The sequence below is a fragment of the Rhinoraja longicauda genome, chromosome 7 (assembly GCF_053455715.1).
Source record: "Rhinoraja longicauda isolate Sanriku21f chromosome 7, sRhiLon1.1, whole genome shotgun sequence".
NCBI lineage: Eukaryota > Metazoa > Chordata > Chondrichthyes > Rajiformes > Arhynchobatidae > Rhinoraja > Rhinoraja longicauda.
The window spans coordinates 71496071-71518591 of NC_135959.1; the positions used below are offsets into that span (position 1 = coordinate 71496071).

Genomic DNA, 22521 nt, shown 5'->3' on the forward strand with positions numbered 1-22521 from the left:
CGCCTCAGCCAATGGGAGCGGTCACCGGGTCCCTGGCAACCGCCACAGCCAACATCACCGCACTCCAGCCCCCTGGCAACCGCCTTAGCCAATAGCAGCGGTCACCGGGATCCTGGCAACCGCCTCAGCCAATGAGAGCTGCCACGGGTTCCATGACAACCCCCGAAACCAATGGGAGGAGCTCAGTCTGACCGCACCGGCCAATGGCAGCCGGACAGCGCGGCGGAAGAGCGGCTGGGCGGCGGCGTGGACCGCATGGACGTACACCTTCAACGTCAGCGCGTCGGGCGCAGTTACGGTTGCGGTCACGCACGTACACCTCGGACGTCAACGCGTCGGGCGCGGTCACGCATGCAGGTACACCTCCGACGTCAGCGCGTCGGGCGCGATGCGGGTCCCACAGTTCCGCCGCCGCACAAACTCAACCCTGACCCGGGCAAGCGGAGCGGACGCTGAGGCGGGGCGGGGCGGGGCTTGGCGGCGGAGGAGGAGGAGGAGGAGGAGGAGGAGGATGGCGGCGGGATTCAAGTGAGAGGCGCATGGGAGAGGAATGAGAGGAGGGGAGAGGATGGCGGTGGGAAGGAGAGGGAGGGGATGCGAACGGTCACTGGTAGAAGGGGCCGAGCGGTCACCGGGGTGGGGAGAGAGAGCGGGGAGAGGGGCCGAGCGGTCACCGGGGTGGGGAGAGAGGAGGGGAAAGGGGCCGAGCGGTCACCGGGTTGGGGAGAGAGGAGGGGAAAGGGGCCGAGCGGTCACCGGGGTGGGGAGAGAGGAGGGGAAAGGGGCCGAGCGGTCACCGGGGTGGGGAGAGAGGAGGGGAAAGGGGCCGAGCGGTCACCGGGACGGGGAGAGAGGAGGGGGTTTGGGTGAGGGAGGAGGGAGGGGGAAGGGGAGAGGAGGGGGGGAGGAGGGAAGAAGGGAGGAGTGGAGGGGAAGGAGGGAGGATGGAGGAGGGGAGGGAGGGAGGAGGGAGAGGGAGGGGGGGAAGGGAGGAGGGGGAGGGGCCGAACGGTCATTGGGGTGGGGAGGAGGGGAGGGGGAGGGAAGAGAGGAGAGGGGCCGAGCGGTCACCGGGGTGGGGAGAGAGGAGGGGGTTTGGGTGAGGGAGGAGGAAGGGGGGGGAGGGAGGGAGGGGGGGAAGGGGTGGGGAGGGAGGGAGGGGGAAGGGGTGGGGAGGGAGGGAGGGGGGAGAGGAGGGAAGGGGGGGAGTGGAGGGAGGGAGGGGATGGGAAGGGAGGGAGGGGATGGGAAGAGGGGGAGGGGCCAAACGGTCATTGGGGTGGGGAGGAGGGGAGGGAAGAGAGGAGAGGGGCCGAGCGGTCACCGGGGTGGGGAGAGGGGCGAGGGGCCAAGCAGTCACAGGGAGGGGGTGGGAGAGGGGCCGAGCGGTCACCCGGGGCATCCTGTGCCGTCGCAGTTGTTTTAAGTTTAGTTTATCCAAACAATCCGTGGTTAATGTCCATTCATAAAAGTAACACGCAATGTGCACCAGGAAGTAGTTTAGAGATACAGCGTGGTAACAGGCCCTTCGGTCCACCGAGTCCGTGCCGACCAGCGGCCCCCGCACTTTAACACCATCCTGCACACACTGGGGACAATTTACACCTCCACCAAGCCAATTTACCTACAAACCTGTACGTCTTTGGGGTGTGGGAGGAAACCGGAGCACCCAGAGAAAACCCATACGGTCACAGGGAGAACGTACAATCTCTGTACAGACAGCACCCGTGGTTAGGATCGAGCCGGGGTCTCTGACGCTGTAAGGCAGCAACTCTACTGTTTATCACTCTTATTATTTTATAAACTCTGGTCTCCCCCAACCTCTGACACTCCAGAGAAAACAATGAAAAGTCTGTCCAACCTGTAGGTGAACCCCCCTAATCTACACAGCATTCTGGTAAACCCTCTCCAAAGCCTACACATCCTTTCCCCACATAGGGCTCCTCCTGTTCCTTCAACCTCCCTAAGATGTGCGGTGGGTGGGTTAATGGGCCTCTGTAAATTGCCCCGTTTGCCAAGGAGTGAAGGGATCCCGGGGAGGTGGTGAAGAGAGTGAAATGATTTTTGCCTTCTAAACCTTGGTAGAAACAAAGAACTGCAGATGCTAGTTTATGCCAAAAATACACACATAGTGCTTCTTCCGAAGGTCCCGACTCAAAACGTCACCGGTTCCTTTTTCTCGAGAGATGCTACCTGTGTCAAGTCAAGTCAAGTTTATTTGTCACATACACATACACGATGTGCAATGAAATGAATTACTCCAGCATTTCGTTTCTATCTAAGGGATATTCATGTCAGCCAACATTCCCCTTCTACAAAAGTCCCACCTGCCTGTGTTTGGCTCATATCTCTCTTAGTCCTTCCTGTCCATGTACCTGAGAGTTGCTGCCTTACACTGCCAGAAACTCGGGTTCGATCCCAACCGCGGGTACTGTCTACGAGGAGTTTGTACATTCTCCGCGTGACCGCGGGTTTTCTCTGAGATCTTCAAGTGCCTCCCACAATCCAAAGTTTAATTGGCTCGGTATAAATGTAAAATTGTCCCTAGTGGGTATAGGATAGTGTTAGTGTGCTGGGACCGCTGGTCGGTGTGGGCTCAGTGAGCTGAATGGCCTGTTTCCGTGCTGTATTACTAAACTAAAGTGGGGACCCAGCTGGAAGCTGCCTGCCACTGCACAAGGCGGCAGGCAGACTGTTAAGACATAAGACTGTTCGGTGACTTTGTAACTTTGTTGTTGCCGAAACATGGCAACGCGTGTACTGCCCAGATGAGGGTTTGCTGTATGATTTTACTGGGTTGCGTGGAAAGCAAAGCATTTCACTGTACCTCGGCACATGTGACAATGAAGTATCATTGATTTAATTGTTACTATAGTACTTGCCTCAACTACCTCCATTGGGAGCTTAGACAATAGACAATAGGTGGAGGAGTAGGTCATTCGGCCCTTCGAGCCAGCACCACCATTCAATGTGATCATGGCTGATCATTCCCAATCAGTACCCCGTTCCTGCCTTCTCCCCATACCCCCTGACTCTGCTATCCTTAAGAGCTCTATCTAGCTCTCTCTTGAAAGCTTGTTCCACATGCCCATCACCCTCTGTAAGAAAGCAGTGTGAAGTTAATTTAATATTATGAATTAACAGAAGATATGGTTGGATGTGTTGTGAAGCTGTATGTAAAATGTTACAGGGCAGTGTTGTCATACAATGTAACTCAGTACTTGGACACAACAAATGACTTGTTACCTCTCTGTCCCTTGCTTAGAACGGTAGAACCTTTGGAATACTACAGGAAATTTCTGGTAGGTAACTTCATGCTTTATTGTTTTGTAAATGACTTATGAACCTATCTATGCATTTTCTTTAACATTCGCATGTGCGGTTGATCATAAATCACGTAATCCCTTAAGATGTATGGAATGGTCCAGTGTGGCCCCTCGATGCTGCTTTACACCAAGTCCAGTACTACTCAAACTTCCTCAACACTATTTGTATGCTTGTTAGAAAGAAAATTGTCGACCTGATGGCAGGGAACTCGGTGAATGCAGAACAACGACCCTAAATATCGGTGAGAATCTAGACTTACCTAAATGCTTTATTTTATAAAATTTCATTTTGTAGATCAATAAGATGGAGCAACTTGTGTATTGATTTCTTTAAAGTGAGAACATGGAACAGTACAGCACATGAACAGGCCCTTCAGCTCACATTGTCCATGCCATGTCACATGATGCCAAGTTAAAATAATCTCCAATATACTCCCACTAATATATTAGCCACATCTTCCCATCACCACCCCTTTCTGCAGAGACCGTTTCCTCTGCAACTCCCTGGTCGTCCCTCCCCAGGTATTTTCTGCTGCAACCGCAGGAGATGCAACATCTGTCCCTTTACCTCCACCGTCGACTCCGTCCCAGGACCCCAACAGGTGAGGCAGAGGTTCACTTGCATCTCCTCCAACCTCATCTACTGTATCCGCTGTTCCAGGTGTGGACTTCTGTATATCGGGGAGACCAAGCACAGGCTTGGCGATCGTTTCGCTGAACACCTCCACTCAGTCCGCCTAAACCTACCTGATCTCCGGGTGGCTCAGCATTTCAACTCCCCCTCCCATTCCCAATCTGACCTTTCTGTCCTGGGCCTCTATTGTCAGAATGAGGCCTAGCGTAAATAGGTGGAACAGCACCTCATATTTCGCTTGGGCAGCTTACACCCCAGCGGTATGAACATTGACTTCTTTAACTTCAAGTAGCTCTTTCTTTCCATCCCCTCCCCCTTCCCAGTTCTTCGAACCAGTCTTACTGTGTCCGACTACGTTTTATCTCTGTTTGTTTTGTTGTTACCTTCTCCCAACTAACAACGGTGGCGCAGCGGTAGAGTTGCTGCCTTACAGCGAATGCAGCGCTGGAGACTCAGGTTCGATCCCGACTACGGGCGCCGTCTGTACGGAGTTTGTACGTTCTCCCCATGACCTGCGTGGGTTTTCTCCGAGATCTTCGGTTTCCTCCCACACTCCAAGGACGTACAGGTTTGTAGGTTAATTGACTGGGTAACTGTAAAAGTTGTCCCTAGTGGGTGTAGGATAGTGTTAATGTGCGGGGATCGCTGGGCGGCGTGGACTCGGTGGACCAAGGGCCTGTTTCCGCGCTGTATATCTAAATCTAAAAAATCTAAACTATTCTACATTTTCCTTGATCGACATTCCCTATGTCGTGTTTTCACACCATACGCTTCCTTATCTATGTACCGCCCAATCCCCTGACATCAGTCTGAAGAAGAGTCTCGACCTGAAACGTCACCCATTCCTTCTCTCCAGAGATGCTGCCTGTTCCGTTGTTATTCCAGCATTTTGTGTCTATTTTAAAAATAATCTCCTCTGCCTTCACGTGATCCATATCCCTCGATTCCCTGCATACCCATGCACCTCTCTACAAGTCCATTAAAAGCCACTGTTGTATCTTCCTCCACCATAACCCCCCACAGCACGTTCCAGGCACCCACCACCATCTTGTTTTTAAAAAACCCACACACATCGACTGTAATGGATGATAGCAGATCCACTTCTGCAAAGAATTGCCATTTATGAGAACCATGAATTATGCCAATTGTAATAACGTCAAAATATTTACAAAATAACAATTGTGCAAGTCCAGAGCAATATAATCCTGATAATTTTCAGATCATGTAATGAATTTGTTAGAAATTACCAGTGATGCCATCTCAAAGGGAAATAAAAGCACTTATGGGAGCCAGTGGTGAGGTCTTGTGCTGAACTGGTGTATTAAGTGATTATTGACTTTTGAATTGGCAGGTCGATATGCCGGGAATAGAGGGATTTGGGTCACGTGTAGGCAGATAAGAGATGGTCTTGGCATCGTGTGCAGCACAGGCATTGTGGGCCGAGGCATGTTCCCGTGGTGTACTGTTCAATGTTGTACGTTCTTGGAAGCATTTCATAGAAATACATTTAAAATGCAGTTTGTATTGTTATATAGGTACAGTAACCTCTTGTTTTAATGGGCCTCTGCATCCTTTATACAAAGAATTTTGGTTAGAGCAGACTGAGTGCAGACATCGGCCTGCGCCACCCCTGGCTCTTGCCGCTGTCCCCTCCGCTCCCAGCACCAGCAGCCCCCGTCTCACGCTGCTTCCAGCCACTTGCAGCTTCCACCACCGCTGGCCCACACAGCCTCCCTGGACCGCCACCGCCGACTCTTACCTGCACTCCAGCCGCCCGCGGGTCACGGTCTCCGTGGACCCCTGCCTCTCTCCCGGCCGCCAGCAGGCCAGGGCCGTCAACTCACCTGCAATCCAGGCCAGGGTCTGGACAGAGAGTCTGACGAAGGTCGCGACCTGAAACGTCACCTATCCATGCTCTCCAGAGATGCTGCCTGACCCTCTGATAGGAATGCAAGGACTTTTTTCCACAGAGGGTGGTGGGTGGATGGAATGAGCTGCCAGAGGAGGTAATTAAGGCAGGTGCTGTAACATGATTTAAATGACAATTGGACAGGTACATGGACAGGAAAGGTTGAGAAGGCTATGGGCCAAATGTAGCTAAATGGGGCACCTTGGTCGGTATGGACAAGTTGGGCCAAGGAGCCTGTTTCTGTGCTGTGTGACTTTGACTAATTCTCAGCTGGCAAAATGTCATAAACCAAAAGCAGTCAGAGACATATTTTTGTGAATCTTCCATTGAACAGTTCCCAGTCTCTCTTGGACTATGCTGGTTCTTCCAGCAAGGTCACAGGCAGACTTTCTCCGGGAAGCCAGCTCTCAGCTACTTGCCAAGGTACGGGTGTAGCACAGTGTTAGAAGCCAGCTGTGCTGCCAGAATGGCCTGGACATCAGGTGTGGTCTCCTCTGGCTCACTGCCGTGAAAGGCAACACTGTTGTTCAATTATAGGTGAATGTCATAAGAGTCAGACAACACGAAAACATGTCCCTTGGCTCAACCCGACCAAGATACCCCATCTCAGCTAGTCCCATTTGGCCCATATCTCTCTAAATCTTTCCTATCCATGTACCAGTCCAAATGTCTTAAATGTTAACACAAGCAACTGCAGATTTTGTTTTTACTGTAACTGCCTCAACTACGTGACTCACAGTGGCGCAGCAGTTGAGTTGTTGCCTCTCACCGCCAGAGTCCCAGGTTCCATCCTGACTGCAGTTGCTGTCTGTACGGAGTTTGCACGATCCCCCTGTTTGCACATCCTCCGGGTGCTCTGGATTCCCCCGACATCCCAAAGACGTGCAGGGTTGTAGGTTAATTAGCTTCTATAAAATTGGCCCTAGTGTGTAGGATAGAACTATTGTACTAATGATCGATGGTCAGCATGGACTCTGTGGGCCGAAGGGCCTGTTTCCATGCTGTATCTCTAAACTATAATACTTCCTCTTGCAGCCCGTGTTTTACCTTTACGAAGGGACGTTAACTGCGGATTTTCCTTTGATCAGTGATTCCACAACAAAATCCAATGCCTTGTACATCTTCCAAGGTGGCATTGCATTTACTGATCCATCATTTAAAAAAGGGGAAACTGTTGCAAGGAATTGTTGAGAAAAGGCACTTTTGAATATGTTGTTTTCCTGACTTCATTTCAGGCTCAATTACAACCGCAGATGGTTCAGCTCTGGTGAAGCTGGGGAACACCACGGTGGTGTGTGGCATCAAAGTGGTGAGCTTTCCTTACTCAGCCATCCACCTGTGACTGTGCGCCTTAAGGAGGTAGTGGGAGGAGAAATAGTGGGGGGTTTGGGGAAGAAAGTGTGTGGGGGAGTTAGCTTCACAATCCTGTCTCACACCTTCTATTTCTATCTCTAGAATTTGTTCCAACTTTCTGTCTATCAGATAAGCCTCACCTATATCCACCTATTACATGCCAAGCTTTGTCCTGCCCCTCTTATCTTTCAGCTTCCCCCCCCCCCCCCCCCCCACCGTAATCAGTGTGAAGAAGGTCCCAACCCGAAACATCACCTATCTATGTACTCAAGGGATGCTGCACGACTCGCTGAGTTACGGCAGCACTTTGTGTCCTGTCCTTCTTCATGGACAAAGTATTGCATTGTGACACTGGGTTAAACGTTTCATTCTGTAATATCTTGATACTTTCTTCAATCTGCTAATGTGAGGGAGTTTATTCTGCTGACAATTAACAAAAATAAAACTACAATAAAGGAAATAAAATGCCAAATGGGGTATGAGTGTGATAATTCTGCTGCCTCACAGCTCCAGAGTCCCGGGTTCAATCCTGACCTTGGGTGCTATCTGTGTGGAGTTCGCATGTCCTCCCTTTGACCGTGTGGGTTTCTTCCAGATGCTTCGGTTTCCTCCCTCATTCCAAAGATGTGCAGGTTTGTAGGTCAATTGGCCCTCTGTAAATTGCCCCTAGTGTCTAGTGAGTGGATGAGAAAGTGGGGTAAAATAGGACTAGTGTGCACACGGAATCAGTGGGCCGAAGGGCCTGTTTCCACGCTGCAGCTCTTAACTAAAGTAAATCATAAATTAGTTTTGACACAACTTATTTCACATTGGGAGTGCAGAATTATTGTACTTCATTAAAATTGTGAAGCAATGTGGGCATTATTTTGGTCAAAATGTTAATCTTTTAATCAAGAATCAAGAATAAATTAATGTGTGTATGACCTAATTCCTTTTACAGGAGTTTGCAGCACCAACAGTGGATGCACCAAATAAAGGCTATATAGGTGAGTTAATGGTGAAAAATCACTTTACAGTCCAGTCGATAACATTGTAGAAGAGTCTGAAGAAGGGTCTCGGCCCGAAACGTCACCCATTCCTTCTCTCCCGAGATGCTGCCTGACCTGCTGAGTTACTCCAGCATTTTGTGAATAAATACCTTCACATTGTAGATCAATCGCTATTGCTGATTTGATCCATACCTGGTTTTCCTATTGCCGACCAGATCCCTGATCCATGCCGGGTTTCCACTAGGCCATCTAGTGGGAGGCAACTAGGCCATCTAGTGGTAGGGAACTAGGCCATCTAGTGGTATGGAACTAGCTGGTGACAGTTTGGATCTACGATGTGCAACTGTACGGAGGCTAATGCCATGGTCTCTGAATGTAATCTTAATGAAGTACCCTTTGTGAAGTTTAACGGCTCATGGTTAACGCTGTTTCTTACAAACATTGCAATGGTACATCCAAGCTTGGAACCTTATACATTGGAACTTATTGTAAAACGGTTGAAGCATGTGATTTTTTTGTTACAGTTTTGAAGTTATAAATCGAGTGATGAAACAACGATTGACATTGAATGATTCAAGGAGGTAGTTGAGGCAGGTACTCTAGCAACATTTAAAAGACATTTGGACAGGTATATGAACAGGAAAGTTTAGAGGTTTATGCACCAAACGCGGGCAGGTGGGAGTAGTGTAGATGGGGCATGTTGGTCGGTGTGGATGAGTAGGGATGAAGAGCCTGTTTCCATGCTGAATGACTATGATTATTAAGTCGACAGAATGTTATATTTAAATTTTGTATGTTGCCTTTCTTTTAGTTCTATTTATGTTAATTTGCTCAATTTTAATCTAATTATTATAGTGTCTATAAATATGACAGTAATAATGGAAGCTCAAATTTACGATCCATTACAGTAATGTAAACAAGCTTTCACAACATGATTTATACCATCAGTTATGAGTCTTGGAGTCTTGCAGCATGGAAACAGGCCCTTTGGCCCAACTCAACCATTCTGACCAAGATGCCCCATCTAGGCTAGTCCAATTTGCCTGTTTGGCCCATATCCCTTTAAAACTTTTCCTATCTATCTACCTGTCCATCTGGTCGTGAAGCCGAGGCTTTACCTCTTCAATTATGTCACTAGTTTCAGAGGAACAGTAGGTTTAGGGTTATCATTGTCACATGTACTGAGGTACAGTGAAAGCTATCCAATCAGATGAGATACACCATACACAATACAATCAAGCCAAACTAAAATACAATAGGTAGAGCAAAGGGGAAGATACAGAGTGGAGAATATAGTTCTCATCATTGTAGCGCATCAGTTCCAGAGATAAAGTCCAATGTCTGCAATGGGGTAGAGGTGAATCGGACAGTATCCTAGCTTATGGAGGGACTGTTCAGAAGCCTGATAACAGAGGGGAACAAGCTGTTCCTGAGCGTGCTGGTCCGTTCTTTCAAGCTTCTGTACCTTCTGCTGTATTGGAGCAAATATCATTAACCTTTTATGGAAACAAGGAACTGCAGATGCTAGTTTATACCAAAGATAGACACAAAGTGCTGGAGTAACTCAGTGGTTCAGGCAGTATCTCTGGAGAAAAAGGATGGGTGACCTTTCGGGTCGGGACACTTCATCAGACTCGTCCTGACCTGAAACGTCACCGATCCGTTTTCCCTAGAGATGCTTGACCCACTGAGTTACTCCAGCACTTTGTGTCTAACGCTGTATTAATCTTTTGTATCAAGGGTAATGGGGAGAGGGCAGGAGAAAGGCGTTGAGAGGGAGTGATAGATCTACCATGGTGGAGCTGACTTGATGGGCTGAATGGCCTAATTCTGCACCTTTGACTTATGAACTTTTATCGTCAGTTCAATTTTGAGTTTAAAATCAATGGTTCCTTTATTATCACGTGCACACAACACATTGAAGATGTTTTGCACAACCCACAAATGCACAGTCGCCATATATTGCCATTGCTTATAAAAAAAACAAAGAAAATGTTGGTGCATTAGAGTGTGTAATGAATTATTTTAATTGCAGTGCCCAATGTGGACCTGCCACCATTATGTTCCGCGAGATTTCGAGCGGGCCCTCCTGGGGAGCAGGCACAGGCTGCAAGTCAGTTCATCCTCGATGTCCTGGAAAAGTAAGAGCTCGAACTCCACCTGCAAGTTTTCAAATTAAGTTTGCATTTCCAATTGTATTCAAGGATCGGTGTGTTTGCCATATCTACCTGCAATAATTCTTACTCGACCCCAATTCTCCATGCTCTCATTAACCTGCCTGCCTCCAGGCCCAACTCTCCTCCTGAGGGCGGCACGGTGGCGCAGCGGTAGAGTTGCTGCCATTTCAGCGCCGCAGACCTAGGTTGGATCCTGACTACGGGTGCTGTCTGTACGGAGTTTGTGCATTCTCCCCGTGACCGCGTGGGTTTTCTCCAGGTGCTCCGGTCTCCTCTGATACTCCACGACCTCGACCTCCACAACCTCCAGGATTGTAGGTTAATTGGTTTCTGTAAATTGTAAAATTGTCTCTCGCATGTAGGACAGTGCTAGTGTACGGGGTGATCGATGGTCGGTGTGCTCAGTGGGCTGCATGGCCTGTTTCCACGCTGTATCTCTGAAGTCGAAAGACTCGGCAACGCTGTATCCACCTGTAACTCGCCAGGCTTTTTCCCGTGCCCTCTATTCTAGCTTTCTCCCCACCCCCACCACAATCAGTCTGAAGAAGGGTTCTGACCTGAAACATCGCCTATCCATTCCCTCCACAGATGCTACCTGATCCCCTGTTCCTCCAGCACATTCTGTCTTTATTCATAAACCAACATCTGCGGATCCATGCGCCAACAATTCTTACTTGCTGCTGCATTAGTGCAAAGACACACAGATAAAAATATAAAAAATATTGTGATAAATTAATAATCAGCAATACTCGGTAACCACAAGTGTGCAAAACTGAAGTCTGATAAATGTATAGCAGTTTTGCAAATTATAATGTTTGGAGCATTTTAATCGTGCTTTTCTTTTTTCAAAATACAGTGCTCAAATTATTCAGAAGGAGGATCTCTGTATTGAGAAAGGAAAGGTGAGAAAATTGAAGAGTAGTTATTAATAGCATTTTTGAATTTAAACAATTTAAATTTATGTGAAAATTATTGTTATTGTTTGAATTAAGTCGCTGGTGAGACCGCACTTGGAGCACTGTGCAGTTCTGGTCGCCCAGCTACAGGAAGGATGGCATTATACTGGAACGGGTGCAGAAGAGATTCACCAGGATGTTACTTGGGCTTGTGGGCTTGAGTTACAGGGAGAGGTTGGATAGGCTGGGACTTTTTTCTTTGAAGTCTATGAGACTGAGGGGTGACCTTATTGAGGTGTACAAGATCTTGAAGGGTATGGATAAAGTGAACGCTTACAGTCTTTTTCCCAGAGTAGGATATTCCAAAAATAGAGAGCACAGGCTTACAGTGAGAGGGGAGAGATTTAAGAGGGGACCTCGGGCCACTCTTTCACTCGGAGGGTAGTCCGTATCTGGAACAAGCTGCTAGGGGAAGCTATAGAGGTGAATACAATCATGACTTTTAAAAGACATTTGGATAGATATATGGATGGGCCAAACAGGCAATTTGGAGTATTGTGTGCAGTTCTGGTCACCCCGTTACAGGACGGATATGGAGGCTTTTGAGAAGGTGCAGAGGAGGTCTACCAGAATGATGCCTGGATTAGAGGGTTTCAGCTACAGGGAGAGTTGGATAGACTTGGAATGTTTTCTCTGGAACGTTGGAGGTTGAGTGAAGACCTGATAGCAGTATGTGAAATTGTGAGAGGCAGTGTCAGAACCCTTTTCCCAGCGTGATATGCCCAACACTAGAGGGCATAGCTGTAAATTGAGAGGAGGAAAGTTTAATGGAGACGTGCGGGGCAAGTGTTTTTTACACTTTTGGCCCATCCATATATCTATCCAAATGTCTTTTAAAAGGTGGTGGGGGCCTTGAATGCATTATTGGGATTGTTGGGGAGGCAGATACAAGAGTGGTATTTAAGAGGCTTTTAGATAGGCACATGGAAGTGCAGGGAATAGAGGGATATGGATCATGTACAGGCTGATGAGGTCAGTTAAACTTGGCATCATGTTGGGCACGGACATTGTGGGCTGAAGGGCCTGATCCTGTGCTGTACTGTTCTCTGTTCTAAATTGGACTAGCCCAGTGTTGCAAAGGCCTGAAAACAACTTTTTTTTCAGCGTAAGATAAATGGAATTGATAGCTATCAGAAAAAAGGGCCAACTTTGTTTTGCCTGCATTTTAATTTGTGTGAAAAATTAATGCTAGAATTGTTCATTTGTAGTTGCCATCTCCCAAGATAATTCTCACAAGAAAAACATCGACTGCCAAACAGGCAACTTCCAGACTGCAAATTACTTTAGGAGACGTGACATTCAGCATGTCACCGATGACTCTTACAAATCTTTGCCACAGAAAGCATGCTGTTGGGTTGCATCTTAGCTAGGTTTGAGAACAGCTCTACCCAACACCGCAACAAATTGCAGAGAGTTGTGGATATAAGCCAGTCCATCACAGACCAGACTCCCCACTATTGTCTCCCATTTGCATCTCACACTGCCTCCGAAAAGCAGCCAACATAATCAAAGACTTGTCCCATCCCAGTCATTCCTTTTCTCTACTCCCATCTAGCATAAGGTACAGAAGCTTGAAAGCGCCCACCACCAGACTCTGGAACAGCTTCTTCCCCTCTGTTATCAGGCACCTGAATGGTCCTGCCATAAGTTAGGGTACTGTCCGATGCACCTCTACCCCATTGCGGACATTGGACTTTGTCTCTGGAACTGATGCGCTACAATGCTGAGAACTATATTCTCCACTTTGTATCTTTCTCTTTGCTCTACCTACTGTACTTGAGTTTGACTTGATTGTATTTATGTGTAGAATTATCTGGACTGATTGGATCGCAAGCAAAACAAATCTTTTCACTGTACCTTGGTAATTGTGATAATAATAAACCTAAACCTAAGTGATTTATGGGCTGCAGAAAACATTGAACCAATATATTTTGATGCATTTATTTTTCTTTTGTTCCAGCTTGCATGGGTTGTATATTGTGACCTGATGTGTTTAGATTATGATGGCAACCTACTAGACGCCTGTGTAATAGCTCTGTTGGCTGCACTGAAAAATGGTGAGCATGTATAATCACATAGAGATTTACTTCGTTTTTCTCCGCAAAGCCGTGCTTTGGAATTTGGGAGCTTTAAGGTGAGAAGGGCAAAGTTTAACTATGTGCCCTATTATGTTGAAAGACTGGAGCGACTAGGCTTGTATACACTGGAATTTAGAAGGATGAGAGGGGATCTTATCGAAACGTATAAGATTATTAAGGGGTTGGACACGTTAGAGGCAGGAAACGTGTTCCCAATGTTGGAGGAGTCCAGAACCAGGGGCCACAGTTTAAGAATAAGGGGTGAGAATGCATTTAGAACGGAGATGAGGAAAAACTTTTTAAGTCAGGGAGTTGTGAATCTGTGGAATTCTCTGCCTCAGAAGGCAGTGGAGGCCAATTCTCTGAATGCATTCAAGAGAGAGCTAGATAGAGCTCTTAAGGATAGCGGAGTCAGGGGTTTATGGGGAGAAGGCAGGAACGGAGTACTGATTGAGAATGATCAGCCATGATCACATTGAATGGCCTACTCCTGCACCTGTTGTTTATTGTCTACAGGAAGCATGTAGAGGGGTTGGAGAGGGTGCAGAGGAGGTTTATCAGAATGCTGGCAGGATTGGAGGGTATTAGCTACAAGTAGAGGTTGGACAGGCTTGGATTGCTTTCTCTGGAATGTCGGAGGTTGTGGGCAGACCTGATAGAAGTATTTAAAATTATGAGAGGCATGGTTGGGGTTGACAGTCAAAACCTTTTTCCCCAGGAAGGAATTATCAAATACAAGAGGGTATGGGTTTAAGGTGAGAAGGGCAAAGTTTAAAGATGTGTGAGGCATGTTTTTTTTGTTGAGGAAATTGATTAAGCTGCCAGTCCAATACTCTGAGCCAGGTTTCTGTAACATCAGACATCGTCCCAGTCGCATCCACACTGAATTCATCCGCCTTATCCATCGGGCATCACATTCAAATAAATGCAATTTAATCCAAGTGCTTCTCCGCTCCCTGCTGTAATCCTGCCTGTCCTGCCACTGAACCTTCTTTCATCGCCTTCCATACCAACTTCCAGCCTCTCACCTGCCTTATTCCTGCATTGGATCCTGTCCAATGGAGGGATATGGACCATGAGATGGCAGAGGGGATTAGTTTAATTTGAAATCATGTTCGGCATGGACATTGTGGGCCGAAGGGCCTGTTCCCCCGCTGTACTGTTCTATGTTCTATTCAAATGTTGGACCTGATCTATACCTGCACAATTTCAACTAGTTTGAATATGGAAATCTTGTAATGTCTTTGTGCTCATTTGTAAAATTATTTATTTAACTTTTTAAACATTGGTAACCTTTCTTTGAATACTATCTTGGGTGCAAAACATTTTGTATTAAACTGGTGTTTACTACAAGAGTATATCATGTGTTTGTGGAATGTTAACAGTTACTCTTATTGTATCAAAGTTAATTCTCCTCCACTTTTCCTCTTTAACTGTTTCTGCAAAATTATTTGGCTTCTCGCAGCCATGTTATTTTCTGTTAGGAAGCTGTTGGGTTTGCTGTAGTTTACCGTTTAAAACAACTTGGAAAGTTATTACCGACCTGGAATGTCATCTGTCTGTTCCCATCACAGATAGAAACATAGAAAATAGGTGCAGGAGTAGGCCATTCGGCCCTTCGAGCCTGCACCGCCATTCAATATGATCATGGCTGATCATCCAACTCACTATCCCGTACCTGCCTTCTCTCCATACCCCCTGATCCCTTTAGCCACAAAGGCCACATCTAACTCCCTCTTAAATATAGCCAATGAACTGGCCTCAACTACCTTCTGTGGCAGAGAATTCCACAGATTCACCACTCTCAGTGTGAAAAAAAAAGTTCTCATCTCGGTCCTAAAAGACTTCCCCCTTATCCTTAAACTGTGACCCCTTGTTCTGGACTTCCCCAACATCGGGAACAATCTTCCTGCATCTAGCCTGTCCAACCCCTTAAGAATTTTGTAAGTTTCTATAAGATCCCCCCTCAATCTTCTAAATTCCAGCGAGTACAAGCCGAGTCTATCCAGTCTTTCTTCATATGAAGTCCTGCCATCCCAGGAATCAATCTGGTGAACCAGCAGCCAGATGCTGTCTGACATGCTGAGTTCCTCCAGCACTGTATTTTTTCAAGATTCCGGCATCAGCACTTCCTTGTGTCTCCAACTTGGAAGTGATTGTGTGTGTGTGTGTGTCTATGTTTTTGAGTTTGAGCACTTGCATCTGTTATAATTTCTATTTGAGAGGATTCTGCTGAAGTTGGTCTCTGCCTTACTGCTTGTATCCTCCAGATGTTGTCTCTTCAACCCCTCTCCTCTGTGATCTTTACTTTACTTTACTAAACATTTAAACCTCATCCATTTGATAAGTTTTAAAAGCAAGCAAAAACTGTTTCTTTGCCTTTATTAGTTAGGATATAGAATTCTCCTGTGACCGCATGCTGAAGAGGATCACAAATTATTTAAAAGGAAAAATATTTAAGTATTTGGTCAGGAAGCAGGTAATTTATACTGCATGGAGTCACAAGCTCATTTGTCATAAGAGCAGAATTAGGCTATTCAGCCCATCAAGTCTACTGTGCTATTCAATCAATGGCTGATCTATTTGTCCTTCTCAACCCCATTCTCCTGCCTTCTCCCCATAACCCTTGACACAAAAGGGTACTACAAAGATAGACGCAAAGTAGGGAACTGCAGATGTTAGTTTACAAGCTGACCAAGTACTGGAGTAGCTCAGCAGGTCAGGTAGCATCCCTGGAGAACGTGGACAGGTGACGATTTGGGTCAGGACTCTGGACGTGGATGGGTGACGTTTCGGGTCAGGACCTGAAATGTGTCCCGGCCCAAAACGTCACATATCCATGTTCTCCAGAGATGCTACCTGACCTGCTGAGTACTCCAGCACTTTGTGTCTTTTTGACATGTACTACATTGTAGCTTTTGGGGAACTTGGTCAACGTGACATTGAACAATTGTTGTTGGCAGAGAAAAATCTACATGATGTTATTTTCCTCTGTGCCTTGATTTCCTGCCGCAATGACTGATGATAATCCTTCTGTTCCCACAGTCCAGTTGCCTTCGGTATCGATCAGTGAAGAAACTGGTTTGGCAGAAGTTAACATGAAACAGAAACATCATCTAAACATCAGGAAGTACCCCATTGCTACATCTTTTGCCATTTTTGATGAGTGAGTTTTTACGAGGTTGTTATAGTATTATTTCCAAAGTTTCATGGGTTTTCTCTTAACTGGCTGCAGCTTTTAGAGTGTTTTGGTCCATATCCCTCTAAACCCTACCGATCCTTATATTTGTCCAAATGTCTTTTCAAAGTTATAATTGTCTCCATCTCCATTGCTTCCTCCAGTAGCTTGTTCTCTCCAGCCTTTGCAACACTGTGACTTTTTAAAAAAAATCCCCCCCCCATCTCCTGGTAATTTCAGAGTCCCAGGATCGATCCTGACCTGTGGTGCTGTCTGTGTGGAGTTTGCATGTTCTCCCTGTGAACTCATGGGTTTCCTCTGGGTTCTCTGGTTTCCTCCCACACTACAAAGACATGCAAGTTTGTAGGTTAATTGGCTTCTGTAAATTGTCCCTAGTGTGTGGGATAGTGTTAGTGTGCGGGTGATCGCTGGTCGACGTGGACTCGGTGGGCCAAAGGGCCTCTTTCTGCACTGTAATCTAAGCTTGATTCAAGTTACCGAGTTGTGTAGATCACCGTATATCAGACTGGCTCGTGACTTGAATTGAGACTGACATTTGTTTCTTTTTGTTTACAAAAGCACAATATGTATTGTAGATCCCACGGCTGAGGAAGAAGCCCTGTCGTCAGGAATGGCCACGGTAGTAATCGACGAAGACAACCGACTCTGCTCTGTGCATAAACCAGGTGAGTTCATGTGCTTTTTAGGTTGCAGTAAGTGGTCAATTTGGCAGACTTTTGTTGGATATTTTGCAGCTGCCGAGAGATGTTTTTAAATACCACTCCACAGGTGTCTGGGTTATTGATCTGGCTTTAGAGACGACAGAAAGGTTCATCGGAGAATCTGAAATCTAGTACTGCTTCAGAGAAAGGACATAATTTTTGTGTAGGGTTCTTGGAAGTAATACCACAGAGATAGTGGCCAATAAAGATATGACCTGAGCTGTCAGTGGTTTAGTTCAGTTTAAACATGCAGCACGGAAACAGGCCCTTCAGCCCACTGAGTCCATGCTGACTATCGATCACCTGTTCACACTAGTTCTATGTTATCCCATTTTTCGACCCACTCCCTACACACTAGGGGTAATTTACAAAGGCCAATTAACCTACAAATCTGCACATCTTTGGAACGTAGGAGCAAACTGGAGCATCTGGCCAAACCATGCAGGTCACGGGGAGAACGTACAAACTCTGTACAGACAGCACCCGTAGTCAGGGTCGAACCAAAGTCTCTGGTGCTGCCACCACTGTGCCGGTTGCTTGTCTGTTTTAAAATAAAAATGAGCGAGCAACAATAAATATCCTTTTATTTCTTAAAAGAAATAAAATCAACGCAAAGTAATTTTCCCATGGCCTGGGCGATTTAGATTTATCCACTCAGATGGACTGTAATGGTGTGCAATCTCTAGGTGTATCAACTGAACCTGAATGCACCAACACTTCTCAGATCCAGCAAGTCCCTTCTCAAGTGTGACTTTGTGTTTGATTTAACTCCTGCTGCTTTTAACCTTTGCAAAAATCATTTGGGGAGAATAAAAATATTAATGGAGGATTAGTGTAAATGGGTGGTTGATGGTCAGCATGGATTCGGTGGGCCTAAGGGCCTGCTTCCATGCTGTGTCTCTCTGAAGAGATACCATCTTCCAAGAAACCGATATTAAAGGCATTATTTCCTGAGAATTTTTACTCCAGCTTCATTAATTACAATACGTTAGGTAATTTTTCTTTCCCCAACAAAATCTGTGCATGTCCCATCTTCCCCCACCAATGAACCGGACCAGGAATATCAGGATCGCCACCCATTGTATCTTTCTCCACATCAGACACTTCCCTGCTCCCCTTCTTCATTGCTGGCCTGACCAATTAAATTGTCATCGTCTCTCTTGCTGTATTTCCCCACATCCCCATCCAACTCTTGTAGGTTTGGACTGGTTTGAAAAGGGGAGGGGGGGGAGATTTAATAGGAATCTGAGGGGCAACTTTTTCACAAAAAGGGTGGTGGGTATATGGAACGAGCATTTAGACGGGTACATGGATAGGATAGGTTTGGAGGGATATGGGCCAAACTCAGGCAGGTGTAGATAAGGCATGTTGGCCAGTGTAGGTAAGTTGGGCTGAAGGGCCTGTTTCCAAGCTGGATTACTACAAGATACTTATTAAAGTCTGTAAAAACATGGAATTAAACAGACAGAGAAATTATTTGCAATGAGAAAACCGAGGCTTTGACCAGTAAAATTATATTTTTGAAGTGAGGTTTTAGAACTTTTATTCACCTAAGTGTAATTACTTGAAGCATTGGAAATTTGTGACTTCTTTGAGTAATAGTCCAGTTATATTGCATAATTTGCGATCAGTATTTAAATCTATACATGTATTTAAATTTTCAACGCTGCCTTCCAATAAGGTGTCCAACCCACTTTAGAGAGGTTTAGCAACCCAGCCACTAATTACAGTATCCAATTTGTGCCGTGAGCAGAACTGATTTAAAAATATCCAACAAACGTCGTTCTTTGGATATTTTCTACGTCAAAAAATGGAACCTGGCTTTGTTGCAAATGATTCTTTTTATCTCTCGTGTGAAGGAGGAAGTGTTCTCTCGAGTGAAAAGCTCCAGGACTGCATTGTCCGTGCGGAAACAAGACACCGGGAAGTTCATAAGCTCCTGGCTGAAGTAATTAAGAGCGTAACGCCCTTAAAACGAGAGAAGTTAAACCTGCAATTGGAAGTTTGACTGTACAATAAACCAAGTGTTTTTTTTCAAACCAATAAATATATAGACATTTTTAAACTGAAGTTCAGAAAATGATTCTCACTGAAACAAAAGATGATACTATGTACACCATGGGTAGGTTTTGTTTTTTAAATATTTAAAAAGATAATTCTCCACCACGAACAGTAAGTTCAAGGAGTAGTTCACGGGTAAAACCGTGAGATGGGTCATGATTTAGGTGGAGTCGGCGTTCCTCGTTTCCGTTTATTTTTTGGCTGGCTGCTTGTATGTTGTTGCTGCTGCTGTTGCATTTGAACTGCCATAGCCATTTGATGCTGTAAGTATCGGAACTGCTGCCGGGGAAAGAGAGAAGGGGAAACAGAAAACCGCACATGTGAGACTCGAAGGGAAACTACTCGAACCGACCGATACCTCAACAACAAAGAGATGATCCAGTTTAAACATTTGAAAAATGTTTTCGAGGATGGAAACGGGAAAAGGAAATTAAACCCACAAACGTAATGACTACAGTCAAGCAGAACCTGTGGCACAGAAGGGTTAGGACAATCTGACATACAAACACTCGTTCCAGCAGAGCTCACCGCATGCTTGTTAGTCAGCGTCCGATTGGAAAGTGCTTTAGTATTTCCAGTTGGATGCAGATAGAGATGGTGACAGACCCGCAACAAGGCAGAAATCATGAGGCATCTGTAGACATGAAGGAACTACAGACGCAGGTTTACAGAAAAAGACACAGTGCTGCCGTAACTCAGCGGATCAGGCAGCATCTCTGCAGAACATGTATAGGTGACATTTCAGGTTGACACCCTTCTTCAGAATGATTTGTTGGGGGGAGGGGGGCAGGGGAAGAGGAGAGAAAGCTGAAAGAAGGAGCTTGATGTTGTGAGAAAGGCTGGTAAGTGATAGGTGGAATACAGGAAAAGAGGGTGATAGGTGAATACAGTTGCGGTATCCACCTATCACTTGCCTGGCTTTGTCCTGCCCCAACTCTTCCCGCCCTCTCTACTCCCCCCACACAACAATCGGTCTGAAGAAGTCTCCTGACCCAGAATGTCACCTATCCACGTTCTCTAAGAGATGTTGCCTGACGCACTGAGTTACTCCAGCACGTCTATCTTTTTAAGAGACATCTGTGCTAGGTTCAGTATTGTGTTGGGTGTGCAATGTCCTAAGTTAAACAACGGTACTCAAAGATAGCCCGCAACAAAATGCAATGAAAATTTTAAGCACAAGGATCTTTTCTGCAAAGATATTTCCAGAATTGATTTGGGGTCCTGAGGGTAAGCAAGCTGACAAATTCCAACTGCAAGCATGCAAACATCATGCGGTAGAGGTGGTGGGAAGTATTCTTACATTTGCCTGCAGTGGTTTTTATCTTTCAATGTGCCACAAGCACTTCTTGAGCATAAATACAAAAGATAGAGGCGGATGGCTGAGATGTCAATGTAAATTCAATGCTCCAAAGTGCCCAGAAAGTTGCTACTCAAATCAGTCAATTTGTTGGCCGACTGCCTGCACTCTCAGATTCAAACCAAACATCATTTGTGTTTTGTTTTATATTTTTGGGGAGCAGCACCACTGATTATTCTCCGTGTCTTTTATTTTGGAGCTGAGAATTTTTTGTTTTGTGTTTTGTTATCAAAATTTCATGTAACTGTAGCCAAGTTACTTGTATCTGTTGTTGCTGCTGCAAGGCCTGTTGGTGACGTAAGGTAGATGCAAGCCCGAGGGCTGGCTGAGGGTGGCTTTGCCTGGGTCTGTATGCAGCAGAGCCAACTTGAAACAACACTACAGGGGTGGGAGGAATCAGAATGGGGAAAGATTGTAACAAAGGGGGTCAGTAGAATTCACCTCGTAGTTTGAATCAGAAATACAGCTCAATATTCATGGAATGTGGTAAGAGTAAAGATAACATAACTTTGTTAAACATACTGAGTGTGTTTCATTTACAATTTTTTTCAGATATGACCACATTTAATTAAGAAATAATTTCGATTCACAGCAACCAATTTTAATCTTGGCAAAGCTGTTCAGTTTGGTTTTAAAATGAACGCAGTCCGGACGTTAAGAGTTTTATTTAAAATCCCAATTCAGTAAAATAATCCACACTCCACTGGTTAAAACGGTAATGAAAATATGCATGCTGTGATTGTCCACACTATTAATATAATCAGGAAATGAAAGATGAATGGCATGCTCTCTGAAACTTGCTGAGGAGTTGTTGAACAAAGCAGCTAGTTTTTTTTTTGGGGGGGGGTCAAGGGGAAAGAGTTAAGTGCAACAAGGTAAATACATGCATTCAAAGTCACTAAGTGTGGATGCACTCCCTTTACACTAGTGCACTTTCTCAATCTGTATCTTACTGCAAGTGCCAATGATAGGACCACGAGGAAAAAGCAGTAGTGAAGAAAGGCGAGCGATATGAGGCAGCTGGAGGAGCCGGTGAGAGTTCTGATAGAAGGTTGTTCAAGATGGAAGTGACGTATAGCGAGGAACACAAGTCAGAGCAATGAAAGTTTAATAGCGTGTACCTGTGCTCTGGGAAGGCACAAAGCCTGCAGCCAGGTTGATGACTGCAGTCTGCTGAGCTGTCAAAGCCTGTTCTTGACTAGCTGGAGTCTGGTCAGAATTCTGCTGGACAGAACACAGGTCCTGTATCTGAGTTCTACGCATCAGTGTGAAGTATGATGGATCTGATATTTCGACAAGTTCTAGACTAAACCTCTCAAGAGATCCAACCTCGAGTCAAACCAAGCTAGTATTTCGCAAGAAATATCAACATCGTAAAAATAGAGTGATTTAACCAGTTGAGAGGAGATCTGGAATCATTTTCCTGAAGGATTCACTATTTTGTTAAAGAAGGTTGTCAGTCATAGAGCTCTCTAGATCTGCATTTGGGAAACAAAAACAATCTATACACCATTTATTTTCCAGAATCACATGAATCCATTCCTTATGCTTACAAAAGGAAACAAAAGTGAGATTTGATTCTATTCAGTGTTGGTTGATGAAAAGTGATTGTAAACTAAAATGTAACTCAAACTAAAATTGTAAACTTCAGTAAAATAGTATGTATTTGATTGAAAGATGCAGCATGGAAACAGGCTCTTCAGCCCATGGCGATCATCGATCACCCATTCACACTAGTTCTATGTTATCCCACTTTCACAACCACTCCCTAGACACTGGTG

The 22521-nt window shown here is 45.6% G+C and overlaps 2 protein-coding genes across 11 annotated transcripts in view; one reads left to right on the plus strand and one right to left on the minus strand.

The window, feature by feature from the left end:
- Nucleotides 1–503: 503 nt before the first annotated feature.
- On the plus strand, nt 504–19394 carry exosc8 (exosome component 8). The gene is made up of 11 exons (XM_078402838.1): nt 504–528; nt 3266–3302; nt 3505–3568; nt 7105–7178; nt 8163–8208; nt 10247–10352; nt 11245–11290; nt 13305–13401; nt 16468–16588; nt 17180–17286; nt 19182–19394. The coding sequence occupies exons 1-11, from the start codon at nt 512–514 to the stop codon at nt 19328–19330; spliced, it is 864 nt and encodes a 287-aa protein (XP_078258964.1). The 5' UTR covers nt 504–511; the 3' UTR covers nt 19331–19394.
- Nucleotides 18780–22521, minus strand: part of supt20 (SPT20 homolog, SAGA complex component) — a 50995-nt gene continuing 47253 nt past the window's right edge. For 2 of the 10 annotated variants that reach the window (XM_078402835.1, XM_078402832.1), the window contains exon 23: nt 19396–19662. In XM_078402835.1, coding sequence (XP_078258961.1) covers nt 19537–19662 — 126 coding nt within the window. In that variant the 3' untranslated portion in view covers nt 19396–19536. Of the gene's footprint in view, nt 19663–20999; nt 21119–21861; nt 21962–22044; nt 22219–22521 lie in introns of those variants that run through there. The other 8 variants (XM_078402829.1, XM_078402827.1, XM_078402828.1 and 5 more) reach the window with 8 other exon arrangements.